The 12,428-nt window shown below is 50.2% G+C and overlaps 1 protein-coding gene across 2 annotated transcripts in view; it reads right to left on the bottom strand.

The window, feature by feature from the left end:
• The window catches only part of CPEB1 (cytoplasmic polyadenylation element binding protein 1), a 49,229-nt gene that overhangs the window by 11,000 nt on the left and 25,801 nt on the right, over positions 1-12,428 (bottom strand). The window contains exons 4-7 of one of the 2 annotated variants that reach the window (XM_015418751.1): positions 11,293-11,539; positions 10,842-10,955; positions 7,813-7,917; positions 4,082-4,218 (exon numbers count right to left, since the gene is read on the bottom strand). In XM_015418751.1, the coding sequence (XP_015274237.1) occupies positions 4,082-4,218; positions 7,813-7,917; positions 10,842-10,955; positions 11,293-11,539 (603 nt within the window). The remainder of the gene's footprint in view (positions 1-4,081; positions 4,219-7,812; positions 7,918-10,841; positions 10,956-11,292; positions 11,540-12,428) is intronic. The other variant, XM_015418760.1, reaches the window with a different exon arrangement.

The following is a 12,428-nucleotide window of genomic DNA, read 5'->3' as shown; positions in this document are numbered from 1 at the left end:
AAGGGATGCTTTGTATTCTTTGTGCTTGGGGGGGGCAACAGTGGGAGGGCTTCTAGTGTCCTGGCCCCACTGATGGACCTCCTGATGGCTCCTGGTATTTTTGGCCACTGTGTGACACAGAGTGTTGGACTAGACGGGCCATTGGCCTGATCAAACATTGGCTTCTCTTAATGTTCTTATTTCTGGGGCAAGGGATGCTCTGTATTCTTGGTGCTTGGGGGGGGCAACAGTGGGAGGGGTTCCAGGGTCCTGGTCCCACTGGTGGACCTCCTGATGGCACCTGGTATTTTTGGCCACTGTGTCAGTGTTGGACTGGATGGGCCATTGGCCTGATCCAGCACTGGCTTCTCTTATGTTCTTAACCTCCTTGGCACCCAGAAAGACCAGGTGCAGAACTGCACCTAGGATTTCCCTGTAAGCCACTGATTGAGAACCCAGAAGAACTACGAGGACAGGCTCGTCTTGCTTCCATTCCCCACACTTGCAAATAATTCAATGACCAACCCCTATTCTGGAAAAGACAATAATGCTAGGAAAAGAGAAAGACCCAACGTGAGAGGGATTGACTCAATCAAGGAAGCCAGGGCCCCTCGGTTTGTAAGACCTGAGCGAGGCCATTAAAGATGTTCCAGAAATCATTCATTCATAAGATCACCATAAGAAGAAGAGCCCCACTGGATCAGACCAATAGTCCATCTGGTCCAGCCTCCTGTCTCACACAGTGCCCAACCAGTTCCTCTGGAGGGCCAACAACAGGGCACAGAGGCCGATGCTTTCATTAGAACGTAACAAGAGCCCTGCTGGCTCAGACTAGTGGTCCATCCAGTCCAGCCTCCTGTCTCACACAGTTGCCAGCCAGTTCCTCTGGAGGGCCAACAACAGGGCATAGAGCCCAAGGCCTTCCCCTGATGTTGCCTCCTGGCTCTGGGATTCAGAGGCTTAGTGCCTCTGAATGTGGAGGTTCCCCACAGCCACTATGGCTAGCAACCATTGACAGAATTATCCTCCATGAATCTATCTAATCCCCTTTCAAAGCTGTTTATTCCTGTAGGTATCCCTACATCCTCTGGCAGAAGCAACTTGATGGCACGTCACACACATGCATTCTGAGGCCAAGGAACCTGACCGGCCCAGAGGCGGCTGGCGGCTGAGCAAGGGCACCTTCTCTGCATTCCATTCAAGCAGTGCTCCCCAATCTGTGCCAATGCGATGCCCTAACACTCAAGAGAGGCGTGCCTTCTCCCTTGTGATTCAGTTCCTGTATACTGTCGGCAGCCCCACAGCGAACAACCTTTTTCTCGGGGGGCCTGCCATCCGGAGAAATAAAGCGGGCCCCATGGGCCCCGCGGTAGCTACGGGCTTGACTGTCGGGCAATTTCCTGTCCTCAAGGCTACAACTGGGACACGTGCGCTTTGAACGGTTAAGACGACAAGCGTCTTGTGGCCAGAAATATATGCACCCAAGAAGGGTGGCACAAAGTATCTGCTCCTATATAGTGGATTCAAGGAACAGGATAAGGACACATTCCTGACTCCAAGGGCGAGCACGAGCTAAGGCACTGTCTGAGGGACACATTGGCTAAACTGGATAAAATCGAACTGGTTTCAAGTTTGTAACACCAATATCTCCTTCCAAGACTGTCCAGCAGCACCTCGTCTTGTCTGAGATAGTAAATCAAAAAGAAAGGTGCGCCAGAGGAACCTGGGCTTGAAGTCCTCGGGCTTTTCCTTTCAGGCTGATGGGGCTACCAGGCATTCACAGAACAGCTGAAAGGTTCGCGTGGCGACCGTGTGCCTTCTCAGGACCTAAAGTACACTTCAGACACACACAACCCTTTTGCAAATTTAGCTGCCGGAACGGTTTTATCAAGCAGACGGGGTGAGAAGGAGAACTTTACGCTCCTCCTTCCGTGCCGATTTCTCACTAGGAAAAACAAAACCCTGTTAAGTCAGAGGTCCCCAACCTTTCTGAGCCTGTGGGTACCTTTGGAATTCTGACATAGTGTGGTGAGCACAGCCACAAAAACAGCTGCCACAAAAAGCGGAGCCAGCCGCAAAAAACAAACAAACGGCTGCCGTGGCTTACCTTCAGTCACACAAGCAAAGGTCATTGGTGCTGTGGTGGCAGCTGCTGCCAAAGCAACGTTTTAAAATCCGCACAGCTAATCAAACCTCGAATGGCTAATTAGAACTCTACCATGTTGGGGGTGCCGCCTCTAACTTTTTCCCAAGCAAGGATAAAAACAGCTCAAGGTGGCTTTTCCCAGCAAGAAAATGGAAGAGGAGGAAAGGGAGAAATGCCCTGCCCCTGCTCTCCACACCAAGCTCCTCTCCTTCATAAAGCAGTCCTGGAGGCTGCACTTACGAAAGAGAGACAAAGTCATTGGAAAAGACACACAGTGTAGTTCAGCCCTCAGTCACAGGAGATCCTGGGATGTACCTACAGGCTTGTCTTGTTCTGACGTTTACTCCCAGTTCTACACCACTGAACGAAGCAACTTGTGAATCAGCTACCATGCCCATGCACACTCTCCTCACGAGCTTGCGGTTATTCCAGCAGTCTGCTCCCCAGGGCAGCCTCACCCATGAGACGGTGTGAGGGCAACTCTCGCCGGGCCACAAAAGCCGACTTTGTACAGGCTTGACTGGAAGCCCGTTTAAACAAAAGCTCTTATTTTAGTTGGGCCCTTTGGCAGACGCCATCTACATGCATCCAGGCGTCTCTGCAGCCAGGCAACGTGATTTTGAAGAAAAGTTGTTGCCGTTTACGAAAGCTGACTGCAGGGCCATGCACGCAGAAGACGGTCGGGGCTGTCTATAGCCAAGCTGGATTCTGGAGTCCTAGGGCAGCACGCCAGAAATCAACTGGCAGACAAGCTCATGGATTTAGTGCACAACCGTCCACAGCCTGCCACAAGGAGCCATTGTTTCGAAAGATCGATGCAGGCCCTCGCTGCCAACCCCGACAAGACAGGCTTGACAAGCAGCTTCAGCCGGCATCTATCACCCCGAACAAGGCATGGCTATTGTTGCCACTGGAAGTTTATCTTAGAGGGGGAAGAAACGGGCTTTGAGCTTTCAAGTGGGCTCTGTGATCAAGGGCTTCAGAGCAACGCCATCCCTTAGCTGCCATGGTTTCCACACCCAGGCCAACAACCCTGCCATGCCTCTGGAACAGGTGTCCCCAACACGGTGCCCCGTGGGTGCCATGGTGCCCACTGACACCTCTCCTGGTGCTCGCCAGGTGTTTTTGGGAAATTGGGGTGGGATCATGCCTAGTCGGGCTTCTGACTGGCTGTGCAGATTCTAAAAAAAACAGTGTTTTGACGGCAGCTGCCACCACCGTGCTGTTGTTCTTCTCCCTCCTCTGTCCCAGTGTACTGTTAAAATTACTCTCTTGTCCCGTGCACCTGGGCTTCTTCTGCTCTGTGAGAGCAAGTCTGGTGTCGTGGTTAAGAGCGGCAGGACTCTCACCCGGGAGAACTGGGTTTGCTCTCCCCACTCCTCCACATGAAGCCAGCTGGCTGACCTTGGGTTCTCTCAGAGCTGCTCCCCCGAGAGCTGTTCTCTCAGAGCTCTCCCAGCCCCACCTACCTCACAGGGTGTCTGTTGTGGGGAGAGGAAGGGAAAGGAGATTGTAAGCTGCTCTGAGACTTCAAGAGAAGGGCGGGGTGTAAAATCCAATCACTGCTTCTACATAAAATTTCCGGAAATTTTACATCTCTAGCCAACCCTTCCTTCGCTTCTGAGATCTGACGAGATCGGGCTAGCCTGGGCCACCCAGGTCTGGGCGTAAACATTTCAATACATTAAAAAATGAATAAACTGGAGTGGTCAGACAGGACTAGGGTCCGCCCCGCACGGTTTCGGAACGAGACCCAGATTTCCAAATAAGATCAAGCTCAGGGAGTACAGCCCATGCTTTCTTTACAGTCAATAAGTGTTGGGATTACTGCCAGGACTTCCCCATGAAAAACTCTTCATTAAAAAAAAAAAAGAAAGAAAGAGAGAGATTATGCTCAGAGAAGGTGTTTTTCATTTTCAAAGGTTGGGATCGTGCATCCCGGGGACGCCCACGCACCTCTTTGCAACGCATCCTGCGGCTGGACATCTTGAAATAGTACTCCGTCAGACCGTTGGGGCTCATCACGTTCCGGGAGCAGTTCTGCAGCAGAGCCAGAACAGATTTCTCCGATTCAAACACCAGGTAGACGTACCCTTGGGAGGAAAGAGGACCAGGAATTAACCGAGGGAAGCACCCGTGGGCTACGCAGATCTCTCCTCTGGGAAGGCAACCAGTGGCCAGGGTGGCCAAGTCCGCCCTGGCTGCTGGTAGGGGGGCAGGGGGTAGTGGCTGCCAGCTCCAGGTTGGTGAAACTCCTGGAGATTTGGGGGACGGCGACAGGGATACAATGGGGGTACAATGCCATACCATCCACCCTCCAAAGCATCCACTTTCTGCAGGGGAACTGATCTCTAGCCTGGAGAGGAGCTATAATCCAGGGGATCGCCAGGTCCCACCTGGAGGCTGGCATCCCTCCCTGTGGCATACAGTTAGGAACTGCTGTGCTGGATCGAGAAAAGAAAAAAAGGTCTCTCTAGTTTAGAAATGGCCAGTCAGTTAAATGGGATTACTCATAAACTGGCTTTAATAGCAATACCCTCACAGTGTCTAGTAACTGGGTTCTTGCTCTAGCAATGTCTGTCCTCTCCCCCATAACGTCTGGAGAGTTCAGGATTACTGGAGATTGCTTTCTTACGCTTTGTTCAAGAGCACTCAACATTAACTCCTTTGCAGTAAGCGAATGCCTCCAAACAGGGAAAGAAAAGCTAGTGTGTGCTCTTTTCACCGATGAAGACTCCTCTTCCAGGGCACAAAGTACTTTCCACCAATGTTCCCTTTTAAGCTGAGTTAGTGTGAGCTAGCTCAGTTTCTTAGCCTCCCGCTCACACATTTTTGTCTTCGCTCAGGAAGGATGGCCCCAGAGCAAACTGATTTATGCAGCAGCCAAATCGCTCACTCACAACTTTAATGCCCGTAGCTCACAAAGTAGAATTTTTGCTCTCAAGGTTCCACAGCTGAGAGAGAAAACTGCTTTCCACTGCACCAATTGATCCCCAATTTACCACTCACTCACTTCAATGCTGTCATCAGTGAAAAGATGGCAAACTAGGATACTAGAGAGAGCCAGGATGGTCTAGTGGTTAAAAGTGTCTGACTAGGAAGTTCAAAGCCCACTCTGCCCTGGAAGCTTGCTGGGTGACCTCTGGCCAGTCACACATTCTGCGCCTCACCTACCTCACAGGGTTGTTGTGAGGATGAAACAGAGGAGAGAACAATATAAGCTGCTCTGGGACCCCACTGGGGAGAAAGGCGGGATATAAATAAAGTAAATAAAAAGCTAGAATCAACCGAAGAAGTGTTATTTTAGTTGCAGCCAAGACAGATACCCCCCTGCTGCACTTTGGAGAGGTGTTTTGCCAGGGATAGATATTTCCATAAAGAAGTAAACGGTGCATGACAACCGCCATGTTAACCAAACCAGCTACCAGGGGCGCTTCCGGGAAACAAAGCAAGGGGAGGTACAAGGGAACGAGCTGCGCCAATGTGCAAGAGTACTGCTGCCCCAGGTCAACGTTAACTGAGCACCATTGAGCTCAGAGAGCACAGTCTGCTTCTTCAGAGATGAGGGAAATGGAAGGAGGGCTGGGGTAACTATTCCCATCTGCCCTTACCACGGAAGGGGGGTGAGCTAGTGGTGGGCGGAGAGCTACTTATCCACCTCTTTCCCCATAAGCCCTTGCTGCCTTTCTTGGTGGAGAACCATGCAAGCGAGGGGTGTGCCCCAAGGGATGTGCACGCACACCTGCACATAGGCAAGGTGGCACACAGTACTTACTTGAGTAATGAAGGATTATTTGGGTTTAGCGGAGTGCCCAAGGCACATAACACAGCAGAGCCAGTCTAGTTTGTGTGTGCGCTGACAAGAAACAAAGCTACACACAGCCTCTTTCTCTTTGCAAAAACTAATGTGAGTCCTTTATTGGAAGGAACTCCATTCTAGACAGGATAGGCCAGAGATGGGATTCTAATCTAGTCTAACTAGCTAGGATGGATAGAGATGCAGGAGGCATCTCCTGCCCTCATGATGCCAAGATGGAGAAGGCTAGCATAGTGTGGAGAGAAGGGGTCAGGATGGAAGAAAGGAAGATTCCCTGAGAGGAGCAATCTACACATCAATGGAATAGCATCAAAACAGTAGAAGGGAAGGATGACCAGGGTCCTGGCCTATCTATCTCTCTGGCATTCTATAGTCCCCCCCCTCTGAAGTCTGAGGCTAAGAGACAGGGCAAAGTCCTTCACTTCCAACAAATAAAAGGTGTACAAAGAGGGGTGGGGGGCTTGTTGTCACAGCAGCTGATCGTGTACATGCATGTACCAGCTTCAGCTCCACTGGAGAGGTTGTGGTTCACTGGTAGAACATCTGCTTTGTATGCAGAGGATCCCAGGTTCCATCTGTGGCATCTCCAGTTAAAAAGGATGAGGGACTAGATGACGTGAGGGACCTCCACTAGACCTCCTGACAACAGCTGGGTTTTGGCCACTGTGTTGGACTGGATAGGCCACGGGCTGATCCAACATGGCTTTTCTTATGTTCTTATAAAGGAGATCCTGGAGGGCTGCGGCCATCAGTCGGAATGCTGATTTTAACAGGCCAGTGGTCTGACTCCATGTAACACGGCTCCATGCATTCAAGGGACAGCAGCCCCCTCTTGAGTCCCAAAGGCACCCTCAGCATCCAATTTGACAAGGGTCTCCCCTCCACCACCCCAGTCCCCAGGTTCTGTTCCAAGATAAGGTTTGGAAGGGCCTTCTGCATTGGGGAAGCAAATCAGAAACTCAGGAGAGTTTTCCAAGACGCTTCACAGCAGAGCAAGAAAGAGACGAGGCTGCAATGCAGAGGAGGATAGGACAGGTGGGGCGGGGAGAAAGACGGAATTACACACGGCAACCACCCCTCCTGATCGGGGGAGAGGGGCAGCTGCACCAGCATTTGGCACCTAAACCACTTTTGTTCCACAGCTACAGTGGAAGTTGGACATACCACCAGTGATCCCTCTAAGTTGAGTTGATGTGAGATAGCTCATAGTTTTTTAGCCTCCGGCTCATACTTTTTTTTTGGTCTTCGCTCAGGAAGGATGGCTCCAGAGCAAACTGATTTATGCAGCAGCCAAATCGCTGGCTCACAACTTTAAGGCCAGCAGCTCACAAAAAAGAATTTTTGCTCACACGACTCCACAGCTTAGAGCGAGCATTGCATACCATGAGTTAAAAAGGGGGGGGGAGGATGGGAAGGGAGCCATTTCTGTGAACACAACATCAGTATGGGAGAACAGCTAGCGTGGAAACACCCAGGGACTCTTCAGATTATTTGTCCCCGTTACTCAGCAAAAGCCAGCTGTCCGCGAAATGGGACATCCAAAACCCCTTCGATGCAAAACAGTTTTCTGCAGGGTGCTTCTGAAAACCAGCTATTATTGTTACAGATGATGGGGAAGGGGGGGGGGGGGGACCAGAGTATCTTTCCACACTGCAGAATTCCCAGCACGTCCCCCATCCCCTCCCGGCCGCCTTGAACAGTCACCAGTGCAGTGGGTCCCCCCAAGCCAACGAGCTGGACCTGTACCACGACCACCACCTGCATCCCACGGTGCTCCAACCGGCCAGTCACCAGCATGCAGCTTTATTCCCACAGCCCTCTGTGCTCTACGAAGCATGGATATAAAGGGTTCCTACCATGTCTGTATTACCTTTAGGCATATTACCTTTGGGAGGGCAGCGGGGGTGCTTGCTATCCTTACCAGGCCACTCCACCCTCAGCGAGCCGAACACACGGAAAGTGCTGATCAGACCCCCTGCAAGAGAGAGAGGGGGGGGGGAGGGAGAGAGAACAGAACAAATTGTGGTTAGAGGCAACAGAGAATAATCCTCAATTTAATGCCCGGACTGGGGGTCAATTCAATGCACGGACTGGGAGGAGTATGCTTCAAGAAAGCCCCTGTCTACATCCTGTTACCTATCAGCAGGCCAAAGGCCATCTTTACTAGGGCTGCGGTCACACTGGTGGCTTGGTGTGGTATGGTGGCGCCTCCAAATTGTTCCGGGTCAAAGTGTAGCGGAGCATTTCATCCAGACCACACACACCGTGGCGGCTTAGGGGGTGCATCCACATTAGTGTTGTGCTTCAACCACGGGACGAGCTGTAAGGGTGGGTTTTATTTCAATGCAGTCAGATGAATGTGCATATGCACAGCAACTAAAAAATACAGTGGGGGGAATGGATCCGCAAGTTCAGACGTCCCTTCCGGGTTGCTTTCACTACGGGAGAGTTCCGACATCAGAGAACCCGGAGGGAACTGCAAACAATCTGTTCATGCTGGACTTTCCCCGGTATCTGTTTCTTCTGCTTCCACTGCAGAACACTACGGTCTGCTGACGACCGCGCCACTGGAGGCAGATGTCCTCATCTGGAGGGGCCCATTTATTCCACTCAGGTAATGCCACTATAACGCCACAAACTGCGCATGTGACCACAACCTAGGTTTCCCAACTGCCTGGGTCCAGCGGGGAGTTCCCCACCCACAGCCCCGATCTCCGACCCTAGAGAAATTTTCCTCTCTCCAACTCCACCCCAACAGCACAGCTTTTGCTCTTGCAGGTTCATGGCATCGCTTGACTCGCTCTCCCTCATCCTTGCAGTTCAAAACAGCTGCTTCCTATTGTTGTGGTATTTTGAGAAACACACAATGGCAATTACATAGATTTTTAAAAGAGCAATTACATGGAGGATTAAAAAATAAGCAGTCTGTGAATTCTAAGCCATCACATCTTTATTCCATTCCTTTTCTAAGGAGTTGATAGCAGCGTACGTGGTTTTCCCTCCAATCTTGCCCTCTTTCACCCCCATTTTATCAGAGAGGTTGGTTAGGTGACTGATCCGAGGCCACCCAGGGTTTTCTATCCAAGCAAGGACTCAAATCTGGTTTACCCCAATCAGGGACCAAGGCACTATCTGCTGCAGCAACAGATAGGTGCAAATTTAATAAACTGTGATCTGGGAGATTATAACAAAAACGGACTGTGGTGTGAAAGGTGTTTATACAAAAGATTTGGGAGATGCCCGGTCCTAGTCTCACCTCCAGAGAGAAAGGGAACGCACTGGGACATTTCCCTATAAGTTAAACGGCCAGTTTGCTCCACCTACAATTAGCTAAAACTGGAGAAGCCAACAGAAGGAGGCAGATAGGTAACCTTTAAGAAATTACACAGAAAGAGCACTATCACAAGAGTCAACAGAACATCAAAAATCCACTTATGTTAAATAAAACTAAGAATCAAACAATTTCTAACAACGTATCAGTGGTCCATAAAAGATACCTAGCGAATCTGATTTTGCTTTCAGGGATCCATTGCCAATTGCCTAAAAAGTACAACAGCTAGATTTGACGCCAGTGGCACCTTAATAGAGACCAACGAGACTTTCCAGGGTACGTGTTTCCGAGAGTCAAAAATCTCCCCTTGTCAGGCTGGACTTGAATCTAGCTGTTCTACTGCAGGCTGACAAGGCCTCCCTCTGAAACTAAGCAAGAAAATAGAAATAATATGAATTGCTTACCAGCAGTTATGAAATTCTGCTGTATTTTCCAGGGTACTGCTTTTTAGCATTTATTGTGGCTGCAAGACCTGTGCCCGCAACCGTGTGTGTGCTTTAACACATCCTTTGCAAAAATGTTCACGGACCACCAATAAAGATTTCGTCAAACCTCTCGCCCCTGCCATGAGGCTGCATTAAGCAAACCCATTTTCAACCACAGCTCCTCGATCTGCAACATGGGGACAATGCTGGCCTACCTGACAGGGCTGCTGTAAGGACAAAATAACTGATGCAATATGTGCTGAACACCAAGAGCACTGTACAGATGCTGAGTACCACTACACAACCACACCAGTTCCTGCGAGGAACTGCTCAGAATATTTATAAAGAGTACAACCTGCCTCCTAGCCACCACTAAGCAGAACGGCTACAGGAATATATTCGGAGATCTTCTGGGCGTGGAAAAGCGGTCACTGGGTATGTATGTGGGGGGAGGTATTTGTGAATTTCTTGCATTGTGCAGGGGGTTGGACTAGATGACCCTGGAGGTCCCTTCCAACTTTATGATTCTATGATTCTTCCAACTATAGGCATCCTGTTGCTAGAACTCAGGTTTTGCTCAGCTGTTCTCAGAACCACTGCCTCTTTAGAAGAAGAAGAAGAGATTGGATTTATACCCCGCCCTTCACTCAGAGTCTCAGAGCGGCTTACAAACTCCTTTCCCTTCCCCTCTCCACAACAGACACCCTGTGAGGTAGGTGGGACTGAGAGAGCTCTGACTGAGAACTGCTCTTTTCAAGAACCCCTCTGACAGAACTATGGCTTGCCCAAGGTCATCCAGCAGCTGCAAGTGAAGGAGCGGGGAATCAAACCCAGTTCTCCCAGATTAGAGTCCGTGCACTTAACCACTACACCAATCTGCCGCTCTTTATTTAATGCAGACTGTACAAGAGAATGGAGCCATGGCTGAACAGCAGACCATCTGCTTGGCACGCAGAAGGTCCCCGGTATCTCCAGATAAAAGGATCTGGCAAAAGATGAGATGAAAAGACCTCTGCTTGAAACCCTGGAGAGCTGCTGTCAGTCTTGAGTGTAGACAACACTAACCTCGATGAACCAACGGTCTGATTCAGTCCAAGGCAGCTATGAATGTAGAAACCAGGGAGGTCCCAAGAGATGACTCACCTTCTGTGATATCCCAGGGAACACCTCCTAGAAACACCTTACACGAATAGATGGGATTACTGTAGTTCCGGGGTGGAAGCTGCCCACTCCACGTGCAGGTTGCATCGTTCACAGCTAGTGAGAGACGGCACAGGAAGAGAAGAGACGCTTCATTCAGGGGCCTGGGACGGCTTACAGCACAAGTTCCCGCCAAGCAATGCTCCCTCTAAGCTGCGGAGTCTTGTGAGCAAAAATTCTACTTTGTGAGCTCCTTGCATGAAAGTTGTGAGCGAGCGATTTGGCCACTGCATAAATTAGTTTGCTCTGGAGCCCCATCCTTCCTGAGCGAAGACATAAAGGTTTGAGCCGGAGCCTAAAAAATTGTGAGCTAGCTCACACTAACTCAGCTTAGAGGGAACACTGCTGCCAAGAGGTTCACCTCCCCACCCAGCAAGGCCTGCCTTTGACTCACCTGCGGCTTGCCTGTGAAGCTGAGCTTCCCTTTCGATGCTGAACGGCTCTTCTGGGGAGTCCGGCAAGCTCCAGGAAGGCCACATCGACGTTCTTGGCCACTGCTTGGCCACACTGGCCGGGCTGGAAGTGGCTGCCGGTAAAGCCGCTTGATCTTGGTTGAGGTGGGATCCTGACCCATTGAGGGAATCCCGGGTCATGCCACTAATTGGCAGGAATGGCAGAGGTGGGGATATATGGAGGCTGGACTGGAAGAGAGAGAGGGGGGGTGCCAAAAATACAGCTTGCCAGAATGAGCACACACCAGTCCCTGGCTTTAAACTTACTCAACAGGTTTAATAGGAATTCAAGCTATTTATCCAAGCGTGGACTTGCGCATTCTCTGACAGAACCCCACTGTGTCCAAAGTAGTGGAACCTTGCGGCAATTCCATAGCTTAATACACACAAGCATCAGGGAATTACAAAAGCCTGTTTCGGCACAAACGGGGATTACCAGATTACCTTCCAAACCTATGATTTAAACAAGGGTGTACAATACTCTAGCTAGCATGGTGGTGGTGGTGGGGGGATCACTGTTCTCATTTAAGGTATGCTTCTAGCCTTCATGTCTGCAGAGAAGCTTTTAAGCAGGATCGTTAAAGATCAGACTTCTACACAAGGGAAAAAGGCCCGAATTCCTTCTATTATCCCAGAACCATGCAGCCAAAATATGCTCATGAGCCACTGCCACTTCAGTCCAATGTAGGTTCCTGATAGGACCTTTAATACACTTGTCAGATCTTGGAAGCTAAGCAGGGCTGGACCAGGTTAGCACCTGGATGGGAGACCACCAAGGAAGTCCAGGGTCGTGATGCCGAGGCAGGCAATGGCAAGCCACCTCTAAACATCTCTTTCCTTGAAAACTCTACAAGGTCTCCATAAGTCAGCTGCCATTTGCCAGCAAAAAAGTTTAACAACAGTTTTAGCAGCAGCAACTCTTTCCAAAGAGAGCAGCTACTGGAATTATTGAAAGGGAGACCTAAAATCCAACAGGTGCCAGACTTTTCCATTCAGTGTGTAGTTTTATGCCTTTGGATTTTAAACTCAGGTCAGATTCACCAACTGTATTACACTGTGGGTGCGGTCAGACGGCGTG

This window comes from Gekko japonicus, unplaced genomic scaffold (genome assembly GCF_001447785.1).
Source record: "Gekko japonicus isolate JY-2015 unplaced genomic scaffold, Gekko_japonicus_V1.1 scaffold150, whole genome shotgun sequence".
NCBI classification, from domain to species: domain Eukaryota; kingdom Metazoa; phylum Chordata; class Lepidosauria; order Squamata; family Gekkonidae; genus Gekko; species Gekko japonicus.
The sequence above is the reverse complement of the archived record's forward strand: the minus strand, read 5'-3'. Positions and strand labels throughout refer to the sequence as shown.